The sequence below is a fragment of the Numenius arquata genome, chromosome 1 (genome assembly GCF_964106895.1).
Source record: "Numenius arquata chromosome 1, bNumArq3.hap1.1, whole genome shotgun sequence".
In the NCBI taxonomy this organism is placed as follows: domain Eukaryota; kingdom Metazoa; phylum Chordata; class Aves; order Charadriiformes; family Scolopacidae; genus Numenius; species Numenius arquata.
In genome coordinates, this window is record NC_133576.1 from 47,024,144 (window position 1) to 47,047,449 (window position 23,306).

The 23,306-nt window shown below is 36.5% G+C and overlaps 1 protein-coding gene across 5 annotated transcripts in view; it reads left to right on the forward strand.

Moving 5' to 3' along the window:
* The window catches only part of CASK (calcium/calmodulin dependent serine protein kinase), a 215,905-nt gene that overhangs the window by 115,980 nt on the left and 76,619 nt on the right, over positions 1-23,306 (forward strand). For all 5 annotated transcript variants that reach the window (XM_074149918.1, XM_074149927.1, XM_074149944.1 and 2 more), the window contains exons 6-10: positions 1,269-1,371; positions 13,229-13,404; positions 15,597-15,719; positions 17,696-17,779; positions 19,366-19,465. In XM_074149918.1, the coding sequence (XP_074006019.1) occupies positions 1,269-1,371; positions 13,229-13,404; positions 15,597-15,719; positions 17,696-17,779; positions 19,366-19,465 (586 nt within the window). The remainder of the gene's footprint in view (positions 1-1,268; positions 1,372-13,228; positions 13,405-15,596; positions 15,720-17,695; positions 17,780-19,365; positions 19,466-23,306) is intronic.

Below are 23,306 nucleotides of genomic sequence, written 5' to 3' on the forward strand. Positions count from 1 at the left end.
GAATAGGTTGCCAAGGGAGGTGGTTGAGGCCCCTTCCCTGGAGACATTCAAGGTAAGGCTCAATGAGGCCCTGGGCAACCTGATCTAGTTGGGGGTGTCCCCGCTGACTGCAAGGGGGGTCGGACTAGATGACGTTTGAAGGTCCCTTCCGACCCAGATGATTCTATGATAAGTCCTGATATAAGGTAGCCTAAATGTAATGATCATCTTAAGAACATCAGCTTGGCTTAGTATTCTCCTTAGCATTTGAAATGAGAATTTCCATGTTAACTTTCTTAATATATCATCTGTTTAAGAATCAAGCTTTTATGGGATTCTGCAGATTTCAGTTAGAATTTAAAGAGGCTCTGCATTCTTACTTGAAGATGCTTGTTGTCATACAATTGAGACTTTTTAAAAGGAGATGTAGGTGGTTACAGATTATGACTTTACAGGTAGTCAGATTGAGCTTGTTTGTAGCTGCTTTGCATGATTTTGAGTTCCTAGTTTCGTAATTTAAGCACTAATATATTTTCAAGAAGCAGTATACAAATTTGACATTCTTCCTATGGTTGACTGCAAAGGGGGGCTTTGAGTAAATGCAGTTGTTCTATACTAAATGCAGTAGTTTGGCTATGTGTATTAAATACCAAATTGTGTTCTAATAGATTTTGTCTGTATGTTGCTTCCTCCTACACTAGTCAGTATCCCTCCAAATTGCGGTGTAATACTATTCCATTTTTATATGTTACATTTCACTCCTATTAGTGGAAAGACCGTGGAAAATCAAAGGTATGGATGACTGTGCTTGGAATCCAGTTTAGAAACCTAAACGATTTCCCCCCTCACTGGAATATTTATTAGAAATGTCACAGAGATGTTCCTTTTCTTTTCTGCAGTTGGAAAGTGATGAGTGAATTCTGTGATTAAGGCTCAAAATAGTGTTTTATGTTCTCTGTGTGAAGGATAAGATCCCACAAAGTGTATCATAGACAGGATGTTTCTGCTGGAGAATTTAAACAGTTAAGGCTTCAGGGTGAAATTTTTATTATTATTTCACTTTGTGATCCTTGTGAGTTCTGGTAAGTCCTGAAAGGATTTTGCTGTGTCTGGGACAGTTGACAGGGAAGCCAATGAAGAAAGAGGAGTTCATGCCAGAAAAAAAATACCTGAAACTAAGAAATTCTTTCCAAAAAACTGAAAAATTCTGGCTTCTGTTTGCAAATTTATGAAAACAAGTTCTAAAATGGAAATAATATAATAATTTGTCTGGGTTTTTGTCTTTTCAGCCACACTGTGTTCTGCTTGCCTCAAAAGAGAATTCAGCCCCAGTAAAGCTTGGTGGCTTTGGAGTAGCAATTCAGTTAGGAGAGTCTGGGCTAGTTGCTGGAGGTAAGAAATTTTCCTTCAAAGTTATATAATATTATGTATGTTGTGCTGCAGAGTCCTATTCTTCTGCCATAGCCTGGCCTGCAAAACAAGAGCTCAAAAATAACCTTTACTTAGTTAACGTTATAAATGCACACAGTTAATCTAAATTGCTAATAGCATGTAACGTCGCTGTGTGTACATACATGAGTATTAAATCCCTCTAAATGTTACTCAACAGGAGCTTACACTGGTTTGATCAAAATAAAATTGGAAAAAAGCAAAGAATTCTCTATTTTAATACAATCTTTGGCACAATTCTTCCATGCTTGGCAAAGCAAATCAAATAAAAATGCTGCCAGAATTGAAATATATGTCAAAGCAATTGAGTAAGGACTGACTACAACATCCTCAGTGCTCCCCTATGTTTCTTAGGCAATATCTGTCAGAATGCTATGCTTTAATAGCAAAATCTTACTAGTTTTCACATGTGACTCTTTTCTGTGTTTTAATATTTCATTGTAATTATTGCATAAGACATCAAAATCTTGATATGTATGTATAATTTTTGACTGTGTTTTGTTTTCTGTGGATTTTATTTCCTCTAGCTGCCTTCCATATTGTTCCAGACAATAGGGTTATGCTTTAATCAGCCTGCACAGATGAAGACCCAATCGATTTTCTAATGCTTTCATTGCCAGAGTAGGAGACCACCACAAAAGATTTTGTTAGTTTTACATACTTTTTTTTTCTTCAAAACAAGTAACTTCCTCTCCGTACCATGCTGCTTCAAAAACTCAGATTTCCTAATCTAACTACTTAAAGGTCTGCGTCAATGTGGCTTTTATATGCTCTTCAAAATAAAAAGCAAACCCAATATAAGCATACCAACAGCTTCCATTCTCTTTCCAGATATTGCTAATACCCTGGAAACATCCTGGTATCTTATTACCTAGAGACCTAGATACATTTATTCAAAGGAAATGCCCTTTCAGTTAAGCTACTGTTGTTTCCTTAATAAAAATGTCACTCCTTCCTTAGCTTTTCCTCTGTTTTTCAAATTTTGTGTACCTCAGCCACTGTTTTTTTTAGTGATAGTTCCTAGCCTTTTGTTTAGAATTCTCTCATTTTTCTTCTTTATATTCTCACTGAGCAACTTTATCCACTTCTTATGTTTCAGCTACTCTTCTGGACGTAGTCAGATACAGTGTACAATACAGTGTACTTTCTTTCAGACTATATCTGTCTCACAAGAAACCTCAAGTTCAACTCAGAAAAAAATCCTGCATTTTTCCCAAAATTTGTTATGTCCTTCCTTTTCTGTTACCATTCACTGTTCTGCGATCCCACTCATCATTCATGTGCTCAACCTCCATGCAGTTATCAGTGCTGCTCTAGTCTTCCCTTTTCTATGTAAAAATGTTTTCATCCCTTTCTGGTTCTGTTTGCAGTACTTACAGAAGCTCGTTTCTTAAGATTCATCAGTATAGTATTTGTCTGTATCTGTATTTTTTGCCTCATCCATCTCAGCTTGTGCCATATCAGTCAGCTTTCTTTTTTTTTCCCCTCGCTCTCAATTGTCATTTCCAGTTTGAAGCCTTTTTGATAGCAGTTGTTACTTTCAGCTTCAAATTCCTCCTGGTTTCAGGGATACCCAGAGTAATTGCACTTCATTTATATATCATGGAAAATCTCAGTTCTACTACTTGTTTCAAGCTTTGTCCTTAACAGACTCCTTATCTCTTTCTTCTCATCTTCCGTTCCAGTCTTTATAGCACAAACTACACCTGTTATACAGCAATTCTTTTCCCTTCCAGAGTTGTACCTGAAGGCATATTACTAGACAGCTCTCTACACAGCACTAGCAAGATTTTATTTCTTCAACTTTACAGTATCACCCCATATGTGTTCTATGAAAGCTAATAATACTGTCTGTTTGAACTGGGCTATAAACTTTTTATAAAAAATTGTTTATTTACATATAAGTAAGTTTAAATAAGTTATCCATATGCTCTATGGATAGGTTCTTTTTTGTAATAATAATGAACTACAGGCACTTATTTCTCAATTTTATCATAAATGAAATAGAAACTCTCTTTATAGTGAGCAGTATAAAAACCAAGCTGTTCAGTTTCACATTCTTTTTCTAAGTTGTAGTGAAAAACATTGGTTCAGCTTAACATAGTCCATTATTTCCCTTTCAGCATGGCAATTCCTGTATTTGGTGGTTAACACATCAAAAAATAAATTCTCTATTACATAAAAGCTATTGTGGCATTAAGGTTCTCTTACTGACCCTAAAACCCCCTGTGCTTCTAACCCATTTCAGTGCTCAGTACACCTTAAAATTTTTACAATACTGAAAACATACTGCCTTAAACTTACAGCAAGTGCAATACTTATTAATCTTTCTGTATCTAGGTAATGTGTATTACCACAATACCCCAGCAGAATATATTCATTACTAGTGTAAATCCCTATGTAGATGACCATGGTACTCAAGAGCAGAATTTTTTATTCTTCCTTATTTTATGTTACTTGGAGTAGTTTATCTTTCAAACCAGAAAAGGACAGATTTCCGTTAGAAAAAGCATGTCAACTTTGAAAGTAAGGTAACTGTAGTAAAGTTTGACTGATAGGACTCTTCCCTTAATCTTGCATAAAACCCCAGCTCGTCAAGATCTATGATGGTCATTCTCTTTTGTGGTAGTATTTTCCTCCTAAAATAGCAGTTGCTATATCTGAAACATTCAGGGGTTACCAACGTTCTAAAAAGTTTTTCTTTCTTTCATGCATTTGCATTTGTGCCATTTTATTTACCTTTTTACACTGGTACCACCGGTGCCTGACAAGACCAGATTGTGTGTAGCCCAGGAGAACACAAACAGAAGGGAATTTTCTCCCTCAACGTCTTCTAAGCCTGCTGTCTAGGGCACAGCTGTTGCTTTGTTTGGGACTAAAGCATTTTTTTTAACTTAACAAAAGACATCTTTTTTCCAGTGTGTGTAAGTTGTTTTGAGGGGAGGATGGGATTTTTGTAATAAGGTTAAACTATCCCAGGTATTGAAAGTAGACCAGTTCCAATCTTTTTATATAAGTCCAAAGATAGACTTGTGTTGTTTAGAAGGATTATAACTACAGTGTTCTTTCAAGCAGATAGAGGGTTACTGAACAGAAGTGTAAGGGAGCTCACGATAACAAGTTATGTCATCATACTAGATGTCATTAGTGAAAATGTCTGTGGAATACAATTTAGAAATATGACTTTATTTTATCAGCTTACAACCCAGTGGAGTTTATTTTTATGAGAGTTTAATTATTATTAAGTATGTACAAAAAAAAAAGGTCAAAAAGGTCATAGCCATAACTCCTTTTTCATAAGACCAGAAAGCTAAATATAAGGAAATACTTTTTTTTCCAGTGTTTTATACCACTTATGTTTGCCCGTAAGCTGAAATGCAATGAATAAGGAGCGTATACATCATCTGAGTTTCAGGAAATTGTTTTCATGAGCTACCAGTCTCTGAAGGTCTCTTCTTGCAGTTCTTACAATCAAAAGTGGAAAATTCTGCTAAGTGTATTCATTTAAAGAATTGAAGTAAGTACTTTAAGAGGAAATTCTGGCAGTATACACAGTAGTTACAGATCATCATAATTTATAAGTGAATTCTTTTATGGAGCAGGATGTAGACAGGAAACAGTCCATATTTGCATGTTTATGATGCAGCTGGAATAGTGGAACCTCTAGGAAGTCAGTGATGTAATAAGAGTAGTCTTACATTATGATCTCTGTCTTCTTCCTTGGACAATTTTTCTTTCAGAATGAATTGTCACAATATTTTCTTATATGTGACATCAGATTTATCAGATATCAAATATCTTGGGAGCTAAATCTTGGGGATTTTTAGCTAGTGTATGGTATAAAAGTCTGAAGGAGCAAAAACCATTGAGTCCACAAGTGCTCTTTCCACCACTTAATCTACTTATTTTCTCCCGGTTTCAACTAGTGCAAATTAAGATAACTGTATAGACCTAAATGGTATGAGGTTCTATACTAACTGTAAAGTCTTATCTATGGTTTTTCACTTTCTACCTTTAACAGCAAAATGTCACAGGTACCGTGATGGTTATCCAGTCCAGTATTTATTTTTATGTATTATTGGCTCGCCTAAGTTGCTTCAGAATCCTATAGCATCTTCCGGTATCCTAACAAAACCGCCATCATCTTACTGGAAAGCATCTTAATATGTTCTTAATACAACTACAGCACATAAAGATCAAGTGTTCTTGGTTCTTCATCAGCTAGTCTTTTAGACTTACTACAAAAATAGCAAAGGAAGGCATTACCACAAATTTCCGTGCAGATAATATGGAACTGGGCGGGAAGGGGGAGGGGAGGCAGGACTTGTCCTTGAAGTTTCTTATTTTTGTTTTGTTCCCGTCAATGTAAAAATGATCATAGAATGGTTTGGGCTGGCAGGGACCTTTAAAGGTCATCAAGTCCAACCCAGCTGCAATGAGCAGGGACATCTTTAACTAGATCAGGTTGCTGAAAGCCCCATCCAGCCTTGAATGTTTCCAGGGATAGGGCATCTACCACCTCTTTCGGCAACGTGTTCCAGTATTTCACCTAACTGGATCTTCTTGGTGGTTATATAAAACCCAGTTTAAAAAACATATTTTTGAAATGTTGTTTTTTTACACTGCATAGACTTTTTTTCCTTTTCATCATCAGTGTGTGAATGATACAGCAAATCTTTCTTTTGTTTTCCATGGAGAGGTAAATACGTGTAAGCTGAGATCCTACACTAGTATTCTTCTTTCACTTAAATTGTAGTGTTACTTTCCTCTGCAAAGCAAGAGCACTATTTCATTATTTTTAATCTTTTCACCTACAAAATAAAAAATGTGAACCTCTTCAAAATTTTTACTCTTGTTTTATTTAAAAGATATAGCTGTAGTTCACTTTCTCTCAGAAATTCCACTTCACATCTAGGTTGATTTGAGAGTGCTTACAGGAGCTTAACGTGTTTTAAAGTCAATTTAGGTTTACTTCCTCCATCATAGTTTTATGGCTGAAAAGGCCATTGAATCGATTATTATAATATTATTTGTCTGGTTTGATGTGTGATCTTTGCTTTGTTCATTTTCTGGACACTGATATCCAGTTGTCCAGTTGTCTGCTGATGCATCTTTTAAAATACATTTTCTTCAGACAATCTTCTGTGCTGAAGCTGAATTGCCTTTTTTTTTGCTTTTTTTTTTTTTTTTTTTTTTAAATCTAGTCATCTCCTCTGTACACCTGCTTTAAACATCTCTATTGTCTGGAGTAATGTGGAAAGGAATTAAAAGTAGTAAAGTATTGATCTATCTGATCTGTTGTGTGTGATTCTTTGATTCCTTCCACATTATTCTGGACATCCCACTCTTTTAGAAACTCCTTAATTGATGAACATATTTCTTATTACACTATTGTGAGAGGTCAGATGGTGATGTTTATTAGTACCTCACATTTTTTTCCTAAAAATTATTTGTTCCAGTTGTTTCCTTATACATCGTTCAGATACTACTGCTGTTGAAAGACTTCCTTCTGATATCTTGGTCATCAGTCCCCTGCCTTAGGGATGACAAAATCTGATTGGGTCTCTGTATATACTCTTCTTCTTGTGGAAAGCATAGCCCTATTGTCTGGAATAATATGGAAAGAGTCATAGAAAGTAAATTATCAAAGGTAAGTCAAAATTTATCTTTAGTGCTTGTGAATGATATCAGATTGACAACACCTGAAGACTGAAGCTCTGTTTATCCACAGGAAAAATCAGCAAAATTAGCAATTTTATGAATTTCCAGACTACTAACATGCCTCAAAACTGGCTGATAACAAAGCTTACCTCTAGAAATAAGATGTCTAATGTCTGTATCTATTCTGGCATTGAGTGCTTCCTAAGTCAGCAAACACTTTGATGTAGGCATTTATTTACAATGAATTGGATGGAGGCGAGTATCACATTGAATACATACTACTGCTGAGTCTTCATGTAGTGATGATTTTCAGTCAATGCTACTCTAGAACAGATACGAGCCTAGAAGCACAGATAGAAAATTGATTCCAGTCTTCCATATGATTTCTTCTCACATAGAGATACAACTGAAAATCATGTGTGTATGCATGCACATAACATTTATTTAAATAAAATAATGTTATTTTTTCATGGGCAGTCATTCGAATATATCCATGAGTATTCTATCATCCTGAAAAATAAAGGACATGTGGAAGACAAGTTATCTATTAAAGAGAGAGAAATGATGATGCTTACTGTTCTTTTTCACACTGCCTCCCAAAAGTTGCAAAGCTTCTCCCGAAACACCAAAGAAAATTCAAAAGCTTATAAAATATTTTAAAACAATTGGATTGTTGAGAACAGTTTTAAAATTTTACACTGGACACGTTTAGAACACAGATTTTCTACTAGATAATTTTCAGCAGAAGTGATACTTGGTCTAAAGACCAATGAGTATCCATGATTTTATAAAACTGCTGTGTATAGAGTTTGCTTATCCTGTTACTGATCTTCATCTTACAGTTCTTGTAGTTGCAACATAGGAAAAATCCCTATCTATATAAGTTCATGTGTGCATTTCATTCATTTTGCTGAGCTAAGTGCAACTCGGAAGGCCTTGCTTAGGTCAGTTTTTAGAATAACCTCAAAATCGTCGTTTGCTCCTTTGATGAACCCAGTGAAGTGGTTAGTTGTCATGAGGATGACAGCCACCCCAGAAATTACTTAAGTTTCTAACACATAGATACCTATATATATATATGCATTTTTTTACCTTAACTGGAGCGTTCAGTCTCAACCAATTAAATTTTTTCTTGTTCTGGGTTTGCTTTTTCATGGAGATGAAATTGGGATTTTCACCACCACCATAGCCCTCCCCATCTAAAGTATCAGGATCTTGTCATCTGCACTAAAAATGTTATGAAACCAAATCATTCTGTAATTATTTTCACTAATTATAATCTAGCAGTGGTAAATGGCAGGATTTTATTAAGTTAGCCTAGCCTTCTTTCTCATTTCATTTGTATTTATGGAGTCCTCATATTAAATTTATAAGTACGTATAAACATTTAGTAGTACTGATTTTTCAGCATGCTATTGAGTTGCATCATTTTTCATCTAGTTTATAGCAGCAGTCTGTTGGTGTCTTAAATAGCTCTGTAGAATGTTACCTATTCCTGAACTAGTCTATTCCTTCTGCTCAACGTAAAACAGTTCATTAAAGTGGATTTTTATGGTATACTGGTTTTGAACCAGGGCAACAAAGATCCCGTTCCTCCATCTGTGATCTAAGTTCTTTAACTTCCAAAGGAAGAGAAAGAAAATTTGGGGTGATCAGGGAAGGACAGTCGTTTTTAACCATAACTTCTGTCAGTTTGTCTGTAAGAGCTCTTGAGTGCTAAGTAAACATGCAGCTTCAGTTGTTGTGAGGTCAACAGATCAAGCAAAATAGGAACCTTGAGGCATCATGAGGCTATATTTTGTCTATTGTCACATATAAAGTAGGAAATAAACCTCAAGAAGCTTGTTCTGTTAGAAAAAGATATGTTTATGGAAAAATTTATAATATGATGAAGGTCATTGCTAATGAACAGAGTGCTGGCAGTCGATGGCTAGTGCCTAAGAAATGCTTGTATATTATGTTTTGTCTGCAATTTTGATAAGCATACTGTTGCAAGTTATGTTTGTTTCTTGTTGATATTCAGTAGTTTTGTAAGTATTTTTGTATTTCTTTCCTCTGTGGTCAGAAAGTGCAGCAGAGGGGGAGAGGAAATCTGAAATTGTTGTTCACCATCAGGACCCTGCTTTGCGAAATTTAGGGAAGCTGATTAATGCTCAGTTTCAAGAAACTATCTGTTCTGCATATATTTATGAGTGCATATAAATAATAAAGGATTCTTCTTGCTGATCAATTTCTGCAAAGGAATTTTAATTTGAAACTTTATTTACTGAAGGGGAGAAGGAAACAAAAAAAAATACACACTTTTGATACTCTCTTGACACTGTAGATTACTTATTTTATACAGTTCTTGATTAAATCATGTAAGGTGGTATTTGAAGACTAGAAATGAAAGAAACAAGCTGTATCTTTGGAGAAAGATTAATCTTATTTTTCCCTATTTAATCAGTATTCTGTATGTTAATACCAGTATAACCACATGTGGTGGGTTGACCTTGGCTAAGGGCCAGACTCCCACCACCTGTTCACTCACTGCCTCTACTCAGCAGAGCAAGGGGAGAAAATAGGATGAAAAAGCTCACGGGTCAATATAAGTACATGCCAACTGCTTACCAGTTACCATCACAGGTAAAACAGGTTTGACTTGGGGAAACCCAGTTTAATTTATTGCCAATTCAAATAGGTTTGGGTAGTGGGAAACAAAGACAAAAATGAAAACATCACCTCCTCTCCTTCCCTTTCCAGGCTCAAATTCACTCCCTTGCTCCTGGCTCCCTCACCCCCCAACCCTGAGGGGTGCAGGGGGATGGGGGGCTGGGCTCAGTCCATATCAGCTCGTCTCTGCTGCACCTTCCTCCTCACACTTTTCCCCTGCTCTTGCATGGGTCCTCCACAGGCTGCAGTTCCTTCATGTGGAATATCCACCTGCTCCAGCATAGGGTCCTCCATAGGCTGCAGGGTAATCTCTGCTGGGGCACCTGGAACACCTCTTCTGCTTCATCCTGCTCTCACCTCATGGGCTGTTTCTCACACTTTTTCCCATACTTCTCACTGCTGGGCAATGTTTTCCCCTTTCTTACACATGCTTTCCCTGAGGCACCACCATCTTGGCTGCTGGGCTCAGCTGTACCCTGCCGTGGGTCCACTGGAACCAGCTGTGTCTACCACGGGGCAACCCCAGCCTCCCCTCACTGCGGCCATCTCTGCAGCCCCCCTACTGCCAGCACCTTGACACCTAAACACCCAGTAATGCTGTTGTATTGCTTATGTAGCATGTGCTGCTGCTAAATATGCTGGTTTGCACCATAGGAGAAAATGTAGCATGGGTAACTGTTTGCATGGACACATTTTCCTCAGAACAGGATGTTCTATAGGTTGACCTTCACTGTACTGCAAATACCCAGCAGAATTAAATGTATTGGCAAAAAAAAACCCCAAACAAAACCCCAAACCTTTAGGTCTGCTTCTCACAGCACGTAGTCATTTTTTTTACCATGTTCGTCTCTGCAATTGTCTACTTAAAACACAAAGAAGGTCCCGAGCTGGGGAGTGACACACTATTATTGGAAATACACATTTAATCAACTAAGATACTGTTTGATACGTAGGATTCTTAGTTTCATTAACTACTTAATTCAGATGACTGTATGACCCCTGAACTTTTCTGCTGTTTGTCTTTTGAATAATTACTTTTCTCTAGACTTCTCAGATCTCATAACAGCAATTAGAAAGCCTGGTAGGAAGGCAGAATCTTCAGAGTATATATGATTTTCCATTCGTATTGATAAAAAAGATTTAAACGAGCTTTCTTACCACAAATGTTTTTTTCAATGTATAAGAAAGGTTACACCTGCTCTAAAATTGCAAATGGGTACCTCTGCACCCAAATGCCAGGAAGTTTACCACTGAGATAAACAAGACTTGGGTAAGCCAGGCTGCTCTCTGCGGTCTTGCATGATGTCTTCTGTACTAAAGATTTCCAGACTGTGGTATGCATACCACTAACTTCACATGAGCAGCCTAAGATATATACAGCTGCTGTTTGAACTGGCAGGTGTTGCTGTTTATGTACATGCATAACCTGATACTATGTTAATGTTAATGTTGGAAATGTTAATGCTTTTACTGTCACAAATGATGGCATCTTAGGGGAAAAAAATTAGGAAGCCCATAGAGATCTAGATTTGCAAGCACATGAAAAGAAAAAGGCCGGGGGCGGGGGGGGGAACAGAGTTCTCAGCAACTTGTGCATACTGAATATATATACTTTCTGTTTTCCTTCCCTGTCATCAGGCATCTAAAAGAGAGACTTTGGGTCATCTAAGGAGATAATTCTTTACCTTATATTTGTGATCTTGAAGATTTGGCTTCGAGGTTTATCAGTTAGGCTGAAAGATATGTTATAAGCCTATAAATAGTGTGTAACCAACAAGAAGAATTAGTAATCTTTCCCCATGTCCATCTCTGTCTGTCCAGAGTAAATATTATTCCTCTTCCCTCAGTGGTATGAGGGATGACTTGGACTTGCAGCATCTTGCTGTTTTACTCTTTTTTCAGCCTGGGAAGGAGCTACCCTTTGCTATCATGTCAGCCTAGAGTGCATGGACTTTTTAAGATGCCACCCTAGCTTAGTGGTGAGTTAACGTTCCTTTGTCACAGGCAGATTCCTAACATGTATTTGGCAGAGGGATTGCCTCGTAAACTGGGAAGGAAAAGGTTTATCACAAAGCGAGGTGATGAAGTTTGACAATGGTGTTGTTTCTCCTTAAGAATAGTATGGTGAAAAAGCCACCGTCTTTCTGTCAATGTTTTAATCCTTGTAGATGCAAAAAGGGATGAGTAGGGACTAGTTAACAAAGCATAGTCAGATCGTATTCCTGCATTAGGTGGTATAAACGAAGGATTGTCTTTACTGAGTGAGCTACTGCCAGATAGTCTTCTAGATGTTTGTTACCAGTGCTGTGATTTAGCTAACTTGCATTCAAGTGATGTGCAGGATAGGCAAGTCTAGCAAGCATCTCTTTACAAGACAAGACTGAATTAAATATGTGCCATGCAACCATATCGGATTCTCTAGGCTGCATTGTAGATTCTCCTAGCCAGCACAAAGGTGCTGCAAGCTTTGAACGGAGCCTCTGAAGTCCACTGTAGTATCAGTGAGGAAGAATAATTTTTGAAGGTGGTACAAGTGGTAAGTTTGCTACAGCTGTGGTTTTTTTTCTTCTGCTGGTACTTGGTGGAACCAGGGTAGTCCAAAAACTAAAGTATTTATAAGTGTCAGCGATGATCTGAGCATTCAAAGCTTAATTCTTGCAAATCCTTTTTACAATGGGGAACATTTATAGGGAGAGGTAAAATATTTGTTGCTTTTATTTGGCTTAATGTGTTACGCAGAAATTGAATGAAGTCATTCTAATCAGTTTACCCAGTCAAAAGATTAGTTGGTACTAAATACATTTTGTTTCCATGGGTGTACATTCATTACCAATCCAAAATCAGTACTTTCCCAGAACCATTACTGTCTGACACTCATTGAAAGCACCCCGTGAAACAAATTAGCATTATCTTTTTATCTGCAGTAAGATACTGCCTACTTCAAATAAATGAACAACACATTTGGTAGCATTTTGCTGCCAGTTGTTGGCATTTGTTGGCAGTTTCAGTAGACTGTCTAAGATTTGGGCAGAGCATCAGACCAGATTATGCTCTTGCCAGTTAGAGGCAGCTTTTTGAAGTAAGCAGTGTAGACTAGAAGTCTTTAATATCTTTGTACACACTCTCTGGATAATAATTCCTGTTTCAAAGGTTGTCCAAATTGATACTTTTACTTTTATATGCCACTTTTATATGGCATGTTTCACTGAAGAATCTTATTGCTCTTATATAAATCTTGTTTTACAGTCTGCAGGATAGGATAGAATATTCCTCAATTTATAAAAGTATAAATCAAGCAAAAGGGAAACTACTGATTTGTGTCACCGGATATACCTAATGAATACTAAACGCAAGGCTAAAAGATTGTGTTAAGTTTAACCCATGAACAAAACTTACTAAAACTGTTTTAGTTTAATGGAGTGATATTCTTCATTTCCTTGTTTGATAAACATCACTTTGACTCAATTTTGTTCTTATTTCCATTTAGGACGTGTAGGAACACCTCATTTTATGGCACCAGAAGTGGTAAAAAGGGAACCTTATGGGAAGCCTGTAGATGTTTGGGGTTGTGGTGTGATCCTTTTTATCCTGCTAAGCGGTTGTTTGCCTTTTTATGGAACCAAGGAAAGATTATTTGAAGGCATTATTAAAGGAAAATACAAGGTAAATGACAGCATACCTGGATCCTTTTCCAGTGAGACGAGCTCTGCTGGTAAAATTTCTGGAAGTTGATTTTTGTATTTAGCCTGATTTAAATTTGAAGCTTGTAGAAATCTATGTTACACAGGAGGAGAGATGATCTTCTCTCTCCAGTCTATCTTGTTCCTGCTGTGTTTTGTATCAATGTTAAGAATTAGAATACAGAAATATTTACTCAGACGAAATAATAACTGTGTGCAACAACCAGCCCCTAATAGTACATTGAGCTCAGTAGAATTACATAAGGTATAGCTGTGAAGTTTAACATACTGTATATTACCTTAGGTTTATAGATCACTTAATTTTTTTTTTTAATCAACTAAAAGAAGTATCGTAAAGGCTGGTCATCATATTGCCTTGATTTAAAACAAAATGCACGTTACTGTAAAATATAGTTATGCATTTTTCTTTTTAGTACAGTATGTAGTAAAGTGCAGCAAGTGATTCAAAAGGAGACACTTGCAACTGAAAGCTAATCGGTGTACGTGCAAGATAAGCATGTTTTGCAACATAAGCATCCTAGAGCCGTTAGGGAGACAAATTTAAAGCTTCAACTTCACTATTTTTGCAATTCTGTCAAAAATTGGTTTTGCTCTACTTTGCAACCAAGATCATACATGGACTACGTATTAGCAAATTAAGAAACTCCTAAAACTGTCTGCTAGTCTGTAATATGTAAGTATTTTATTATAGAACTTAACAGTAGTCTGCTAAAATGTAAGTGACAGCAGTGGTACTGCACTTGGTCGGAGTGCATTTTTCATTCTTTAAGTGTTGTATGCCAAGAAACAGCAGGATTTCTTCATGGCAGTAGTCTTGGGATTGCATAGACTAGTAGACGGTCCGGTTTCACGTTATGGAGGATTTCTTCGTGGAATCTCTTAAGCAGCTAAAACCATCTGGAAGCGTACAAGTTAACTTTTCTTAGTTTAAAAAAAGGTCACGGCCAGCACATTGTGTCTTCTCAGTTCCTTTTCTGTTCCTGTTTCCACAATAATATGTCTATTCAGTGAAAATCGTATAAGGATTTCAAAACAGTCTTGCTACAAATTTTATTTGCAATTACCTTCATTTTATTAGACCTGAAAAAGAAATGACAAATCACAACTATACATGTGCATTTCATAGCCAGATAATGTTCCTGAGTGCTCCAATTTAAAGCAATCATTTTTCATAAAGACTGATTTTAAATAAAATGGACTTCTTTAAATTAACAGATTATAACATTGAAAAGAGACTGGTTATAATTTTGAATTTTCGTTTAGTACCTTGTAAAGTTAGCAGCGTACCAACTAAATAAAACTTAAGTTCCTCATAAATTAAATAAATATTAGAAATAGCTTGAGGATAGAATCCTTTGTCACAGAAAGAATTTTCTTACTTTAGTATGATTTTATCAGGGGTCTGTTATCTTGACTAGTTGGACACAAACCTGCATATGCACAAGATGAAAATATATTCTAAATTGTACTTCACATTGTTGTCTCCTAAAGATACAGTTCTGCTCTAAAACCTGTTGCAATTGCTCGTATTGTTGATAACATGTCAGTATGCTTTTCTACCTGAGTGGCTGGAGAGGCTTAGCTGTTGTAAAATTGAAAGGAATTGATAGGGAAGAGCCATTATCCATGATACATGTGGGACAGGACCAGAATAGTTCACAACAGACTTTAGTTGACTCCCTTCTTACTCAGCACCACTGGCTTGAAAGTGTGAATTGATTATATATAGACTGTCGTGCCACTCTTTATATTGATTTCAGGAGCAGATTTCATTTCTACATTTATCATATGAATAGGTAATGATTGGCCAAAGCCTAATTCTTTTTTCTTTTTCTACTGAAGGGTCACTTATATCTGAACAAAATGTAGCATAGGTAGAAAATTATACGGTGATTGTAACATAATACCAAGGATATGTCAGCTTTTATGTGATATAGTGCTCCCTGTTTTCAAATTTTTATGCCATTTCTGTAGCAACTAATGTACAGTTTTGTATGTTATTAAAAAACTTAGAAACTTCCTTTTTACATGTATTATAATAAAACCTTAGCAAGTACCAACCAGTGTTAAATCTCTGCAGAATCTACATAAAATGTAGATTCTTTCCTATATTCTTATTACTAATTTAATTTCTTTTTTCTTGCTTCTAATCAGATGAATCCTAGGCAATGGAGCCATATTTCTGAAAGTGCCAAAGATCTGGTACGCCGCATGCTTATGCTGGATCCAGCAGAAAGGATAACAGTATATGAAGCACTGAATCATCCCTGGTTAAAGGTAGTAAAAGCAGTTGTTTAGATACCAATTTCCTCTTCAAGGGAGAAAAAGATTTATTTGTTAATTTATTTGAACTTTTCAAAGTAGACATAATACTGTACAAAATGTGTGATAAGGTGCTTTAAGTGCTTTGTAAGATTAGAGCCTGAGATTTTGGTAATTACTAGGCTTGAACTCTTGCTTAACAGCAAAAGCAAACTCAATTAGGCATCTTTGGCAGCATCAGAGTGCAGGGAGTAAGGCTGCATAGGGTAAAACTTGAAGAAGGTATTCATGTGTCTTTCTGTGGCTCTCAAACTCCAGAGGAGTAATTTCTGACTTCTTCTTTGCTCAGTCATATCTAGACATGTTTCCTGTTATGCATGTAGCCATGCAGTTTCTTGCAGTACATTATGCTACTTAACTGTGCTGCTTTCTTACATTAGATTCCTGAAATATCCCACCGGAGTGAAGGAAGTATGTAGTTCTGTGTTGCTCAAAGGCTGCTGTAACTATATAAAATTATGTGGCATCTGGTAGTCAAATTAATTTTTACTAAATATTTTCAAATATTGACACCAAAAAAACCCACAAAAAAAACTGGGAAACACAGGCTCATATGTTCTTCTTTTACTTCCAAGTAAATGGTCTCACTACTAGTGAATGGAGTCATTCTTCCACTTCTCTGCCCTCTTTCTGGCTCCAACTCCTGTATTCCAAACTGCAGAATGGTCTAGCTTGTAAAAGGAGATCAGGAGTGTGTGGGCGTACATAGTGCATCAAATATTTCAAAGAGCATAGAAATGGACACCATCCCAAATGATCGTATTCCGGTGACTGAGTATGTGGTATACACAGGTGATCTGGTTTTACCTCCTTATAATTTGACTTTTTCCTCACTTTGTGAGCTTACCCACATTTAGATGCCAAAGCAAGGATTTTGTTGAGGGTTATTTTTGGCAGAAAACTTTGCCATTTCTGTTGTTTGAGCAACTAAGCTGATTAGGCTTTTTAAAAAGATAATTCTGTAATGCAAATGTGCAAGTTCTGCCTATATAGCATAGTACTTATGATATCTGTGGTCTCTTTCTGCTGTTGCCATTATTTGTTGAATGACAAGCAAGGAGAAAGAAAATTTAGTTTGAGACAACTTTGTTTCCAAGCTTAGGCCAGCATTCTGTCAGTCAGTCCTCTCCTATTTTTGCCTACGATAAACTGCCTTCCCTACCAACTCGGAATTTTCATGTAAACATTTATAGAGAGCAGCCAAATACAGCATGAGACAGACATGTTTCGTGCGGTAGAGAGACTGAATTACTTCTGCCAGTGATTTCACTCTGATTCAGGAGATGCATGTGATAAACTTTTGCGTTAAATTAATAAGTGTGTGTAGCTTCTGTGATGTTTTGGGGCAGGGAAAGAAAGTAGTCAGATGCTGCAAGTTCTGCCCCCACTGTACACTGTTCATTGGCAATTTTTTTGTCTGCATCTACAATGGAGAATTCTTCCCATAAGATAGCACCTGGTGTCACCAGTCATTGAGCTGGCACTTACTACTCTGTTGGGCACGTACCTCATCTCCCAAGGTTATCTGAAGTATCAAGCACCCATTAAAAGAGTGCTTGAACACATTGCTTCAGTGGGATTTGTGACTCCCAAGAAGCAGAACTACTTTGCACTTGCCAGCTTCAAGTTCAGTGCTAGCCACAGACTGACTAACAACACAACAGTAAAACGAAAGGCTAGGTTCTTATGATGAAGTGGGAAACAAAATTATAAAAAGAAAATATCACTGGCCCAATTTAAGAATTCTTTCAAAATATTTTAATCCCTCTCAGTTTCTTGAAGTTTTCCTTAAGTTGCAACAAATCCTCATTCTCCATAGGATACTTACTAGGCGGTACATTTCTTGTTTAGTTTCTTACTGTGCAGAGAATATTAAGAGCTTGTACTTAATGTTTCTTTTTGGTTTGGTTTTTTTTGTGGGTTTTTTTAAGGAGAGAGATCGCTATGCATACAAGATTCATCTTCCAGAAACAGTAGAACAATTGAGAAAATTCAATGCAAGAAGAAAACTAAAGGTAAAATGAATGTAGTGTTAAAACAATACAATTACATAACTTGAATTTTGTGTGATATTTTATTCATTTTAAAAGCGCTAAGAGTAATCTATGTTTTGAAGTCAGCAATAAAATAAAAAGTTGAAAACAGACCCTCACATTTGTTTATTGCAATGATTTCTTGTTAAGGGTGTCCTTTCTTTCTTAGTGTACAGTTTTCAAACTACATTTCAGCACCAATTGTCTGGTATCAACCAAGGTGTGTATGAGGTCTTATTCTTAAATTAATTCAGTAATTCTGTATAATATGAGTTATTGGAGAGGAGAGAATAGAGCAATGGCTTCTGTTATTATTGTGTTACGTTTATAATAAAAGGAACATAATAATGTTTTAATATATTTTTTCAAGAAGAGCAAAGATTTATTCTACAGTTTATCACCTTTATGTTTAACTGTACACAAGATTATTTCTCAGCCATGTTGAAAAGAATGTTAACATTTTAGCCCAAAACAACGTGGTTTCTATTCAGTTCCTACCTTGGAAAGTTTAACAGAAGCATTTTTAAATTCACTGAAAGGTTGAGAAAATGTTAATAGAAACATGGAGCTTTACAATTCATGAGGGTTTTTTTTAATTTGTAATAAAACACAGATATACACATTGAATTGCTGCTTTGCAAAAGTTTCATGTAGCTGCAAAAACAACTGATAATTAGGATGCAATAGTTGCCATAGTTCAGGATAAACAGCGCTTTCTCTTAGGTGGGTTGTATCTCCAGGCAATGGTTTCATTAGAATGTTAACTAGTATGTTTTAGAATATGACCTGTTTTCCTGCCCTAGATGCAGTTTCAGGTCTTTCCCAGATTTCTTCCTGGGGAGGCCATTATATTTAGTCTTCCGAGTGCTTTAATACCTATGCTATTTGGTTCCTACCATTTTATCCGAAGCTGTGTTCTGCAGAATGTTTCCTGAAATTATTTGTTGTCCATTTTGCCTACTGCCACAGCTGTAAGACATTAAAACCTGAGTGGTTAAACTGTAATTTATTTGGACAAGTAAATATATGTCAGAACAGATAACTGTTTTTTCTGGCTTTGTAACTTCCCATGTAATGCTCATTCTGGGAGTCTGAGATTATTACATTTTCATATAGATATATTATGGATGTCAAACATCCTAGTGCTGTCAGATTCTGACAATTTCTCAACTAACGACTTACTGTGTTGCCTTAAAGAGTGAATTTTTATACTTGCTAAGCCACCCAGTCTTGGTTGGAGGAAAAGAGAAATAAAGTAGTTATTTTGTTTACATTGTACTATGGGAATTTATGCCTCACACTTATTTTTTTTAAATGCTCACCCATAAAGAATTGTTCTCATTAATCCCCTCACAAAGAATATGTTTACAGTAACGTATGACCAGCTGTTCTGTTGGATATGGTCACTGGTAACAGCGAAGCAGAGCTGAAGACTCTAAAATCTATTTACTCTTCAGTGAGAAGGTCAACACACGAGAGACCTCTGGAGACTGAACAATCCAAGGTGTCTGGAAATGTTTCATTATCCTTCTTTGTGTAATTTAGACTTTGTGGGTATTTTTATTCAGGGGGCGGTACTAGCAGCTGTGTCAAGCCACAAATTCAACTCCTTCTATGGTGACCCCCCTGAAGAGCTGCCAGACTTCTCTGAAGACCCCACTTCCTCAGGTATTTTAATAGAAAGTATATTTACTGCAGTCAACCTGTCTTGATTCTATACTGACTAGACTACCAAGTATCTACTAATTTCTCATGATTTCATAAAGTTGGATATTAAGTTAACATTTAAATATAAAGGCATAAATAGTTTCTAGTCATAATGGTGTTAGTGAGTGGAAAATGAAGATAAGCTTCCTGCACAGTTGTAAGTTTCTACAGAAATTCTGTCTGATTTTTTTTATTTGTTGTACATACGTTTAATTACAAGTAGAGTTATAACCTCATATTTCTCTTTATATTACTTGAGTGTAAAAGCTTACTGAAATTTTGTCTTGAACTCTTAGGCAGGATCAAGGTTCTCATGCCTTACTAATAGTTATTTATAAAAAGAAATAATTGTGTACCAGAGTTTCTTGATCTCCTGTTTTAGAGAACAGTATGATTAAAATGTCTCCTCTTTAAAGCACGCTGGACAGTATTTCTGGTACTATAACCCAGACCCCCAGATCTTCAGAGGGAGACAATACATGTACTTCAAGGACCTCCCAACATACTTCAGAGGGGAGGATAATACCTTTGCTGTGCTGTGAGCATGTCACTAGGCCTCCGGCAGGACAATGACCTCACTTCAAGCAGTTCTTTCGTCCTCAGCCCATATTCAGGAATTTAAATAACCTGGCAGTCCCTGTACTAACACAGCCCTGTCATAGTTACATATCTTAATTTTGACAGAACATCACTCAGAACATTTGCGGTGCAAAAGTCTGGGTTGGTCTATCTGACGTAAAATTAGGAATTGGAATCAAGTTAAATAAATTTTTAAGAAAAGTCTAAGGCCAATGGGATTCTTTTATTTTTCTGAATTAAACTAAGTAGTACTGGCAGAATATTTTAGCTATAATGCTGACTTTACTAGAAGGTGTTTCAGGAACCTAATTACATGTGCTGAACTGCTGTGTGATAATTGTCTTTCCCAGTATTTTACAGGTGAGAAAATTACTTAATGATTGCATATGTTGTGTTCCTTTTCTGCTTTTTCATATGAGCAAGAAATTTTTATAAATTATTTCAATGTCATTAATATAGGAATTGGGGGAATTTTTTTTGTTAAAATTCTTAAATTTCACTTCTTGGAATTCAAGTTTGAGTACTTAATTTAAAAGATTGTTTCGTATTTAGAAATACACACTGCTCATAATTTCCATAGAACTGAATGGGAACTGGAGATCATTTCTTGCAAATGGGTAATCAAACCCTCATGGCTTAACTTCAGGCAGCCAGCTTTTGAATACTTGCTGTACTGGTAAGGATCAATACAGTCTTTTAAAGAAAGAATAAGTTGGTTTTACTTCAGCCAGAATTACTTGCAGTGCTTTGGTTTTGTTTCCAGCTACTTCTCACATTTCAATAAAACAGATAGCTCACCAAATGATTGTCAGTAGCAACTTTTCTAATCTAAAAACTGCAGTTCCTCTTTCCAGTTTCAGTCTCACATCAACAGGGCCTGTGTCTTCCTCATAGGATGATGTAATTGCAGATATCGGTATATAGAAAAGGTACAATTCTATTTTTTCTGCTCACGGAATATATGAATCCAGTACACATGTGAATTCTACAGAATATCTATGCTGAAGCCACTGTTACCTTGTGTTCATCTCTGAAATAACTGAAAACAATAGCTTGAATTTCTCAGGAAAGCGTAGTTATTCTCTAAAATAACATTGTTGATCTTACTGATGGGAGATCACAGTGATCAGGAAACCATACTAAGTGAGTAGCTTTCATGATGCTTCCCTGACCAACTGCATTAGCTGATAAAATATTTAATATCTCAGGATAAACACTGAGGCTTGCAAGAAAAGACACTGCAACTTTCAGCTTCTGAAGTTCCTAGATACAGAACTATTTTTTGTTTCCCCTTCAGAAGTACACTTATAAAGTTTTCAAATACTTCTAGCTTGTCAGGATAGGTTCTTGTGATGATTCTAAACTGAACTAGTTTATAGAAATTAGACACAAAACTCTTGAACTGCAGTAGAAACTTAAGGTTATTTAAGTTTCCTTCTTCATCTCGTAATGTTATTCCAGGCCATAAACTCTAATGAAGAGCGTTTAATATTTTAAATGTTCCTGCCTATTTAATCCTCCCATAAAATTTCATGAAGCTTACCATGAAAATTAAATGATTTGTCAGAAACGGGAAAATGCAGAACTCCTACTGAGAAAAAGATGCAGATGTGTAAATGCTTATTATGTTATGCAAATTGTATATCCTGGCCTCCTCCACGTCTTTCTAAACACAGAAACAGAAAATTTCAGTTCTGTCTTTTTTCCAGCTTAATCTAGAGGTGTTCTTCCTCAGACTTCAGTGAACCTGGGATTACTGGACCCTTCGAGCATCTTCCTGTACTACCAGAGTAATAGCCTGGGATATGAAGGCACTGTAGATAGTGAGTCAGGTGACTTAGATGCAGAGTCACAAAGGATATTCTTGTCAGAGAAATTTCCAATGAGGATCAGCAAATTGCATAGCTAAATTAGATGGGAATGAACACAGATAAATTTCATTTAAAGTCAACCAGGTATTTTTCTGTACACATCTTCCTTTCATTCGTACAGAGTGTGTTAATATAAGTCATGGTTCCCACAACTAAGATCTGGGTGATCTATTTCCTCTTTCGCCAGCAACTGTCCTCTAAAGGACTTAATTCTGCCATCATTCTGTTGCTAACACGGCAGAAGTTAGTCTTGCTGAATTTTGAGGGAATATGGTACAGGCTTTTAAAATGCTTTGAAAAATTAGGTAAATACTTATTAAACAAAAACATTACTGCTGATAGGCTGTGTTCAGTAGCTTCTTTAGTAAAGCCACTAAAAGCATTTCACTAAAAGATGAAATGACAAGCATCTTGCAAATGTTTTTTGCTAGACTGTAAAACATTCGACTTTCAGGTTGCCTGTCTTCAAGACATTGTAAAACGTCAGTTTTCCAAGGCAGTGACTGTTTTGGATATATTTAATATGTTGAAACAAGTATAAACCAGAAGTTAGCAATCAGCAGCCTTAAGGGCTGAATCTGGCACATGAGAAAAATTGGTCCAGTAGGGAGTATTTGAAGTGGACCATGAAATTAATTAGGTGCTAGAGAAATTCACAGTCAGTTTGCTCTCTGCTGCCCTTCCCCATCCTACTTCCTTCCCTCTCTCCGCCACCCCCCCTCAGTCCCTCCTCCCCGGCTCTCCTATCACCTGATTTGCACACTAGGTCAAGACAGAGGATTTCCTCTGCTTGTGTCATATGTTGACCGTTTGTCCCCTTATGGAGATAAAGTTTTCAAGTGCTTTGATAGCAATGCCTCAGGCTGAACAGTGAACATCACCAATGTAAAGCATTTCATTTTTCCTCCTTTTGCTTCTTCAGCCCCCCATTCTGCAGCAGCCCAAGGAAAGGCTGTGGAATTGTTTGGCGTTTTGGCTTGGGAAACTGAATTCGGGAGCACCATTTAGTTTACTTTGGAGTTTTAAGTAGATTCAGGATGTTTAGGTTTTTAGGCAAACAGTTAGAAAAGCCAATAAACTGAAGAGGATTTTTTATAACTTTGTATTTCCAAAAACCTTTTTGTATCCACATTTTCAGAACTACTGAGTCGGTGTTAGAGTTAAGCCAGTGGGCAGTCCATAGTCTTTGGAAAACTGCATAACTGCTTTTTAAATTAAAGCAAATCTTACCTTTTTGTTAAAGGTCTTTCCTTGGTTTATAGTGCTCATATTCTGAAACATGAGTAACAAGTTTCAGATTAGCTTTTTGCTGCGAACAGTTCTAAATTCTCGTAAGGCATTTTATAATGCTG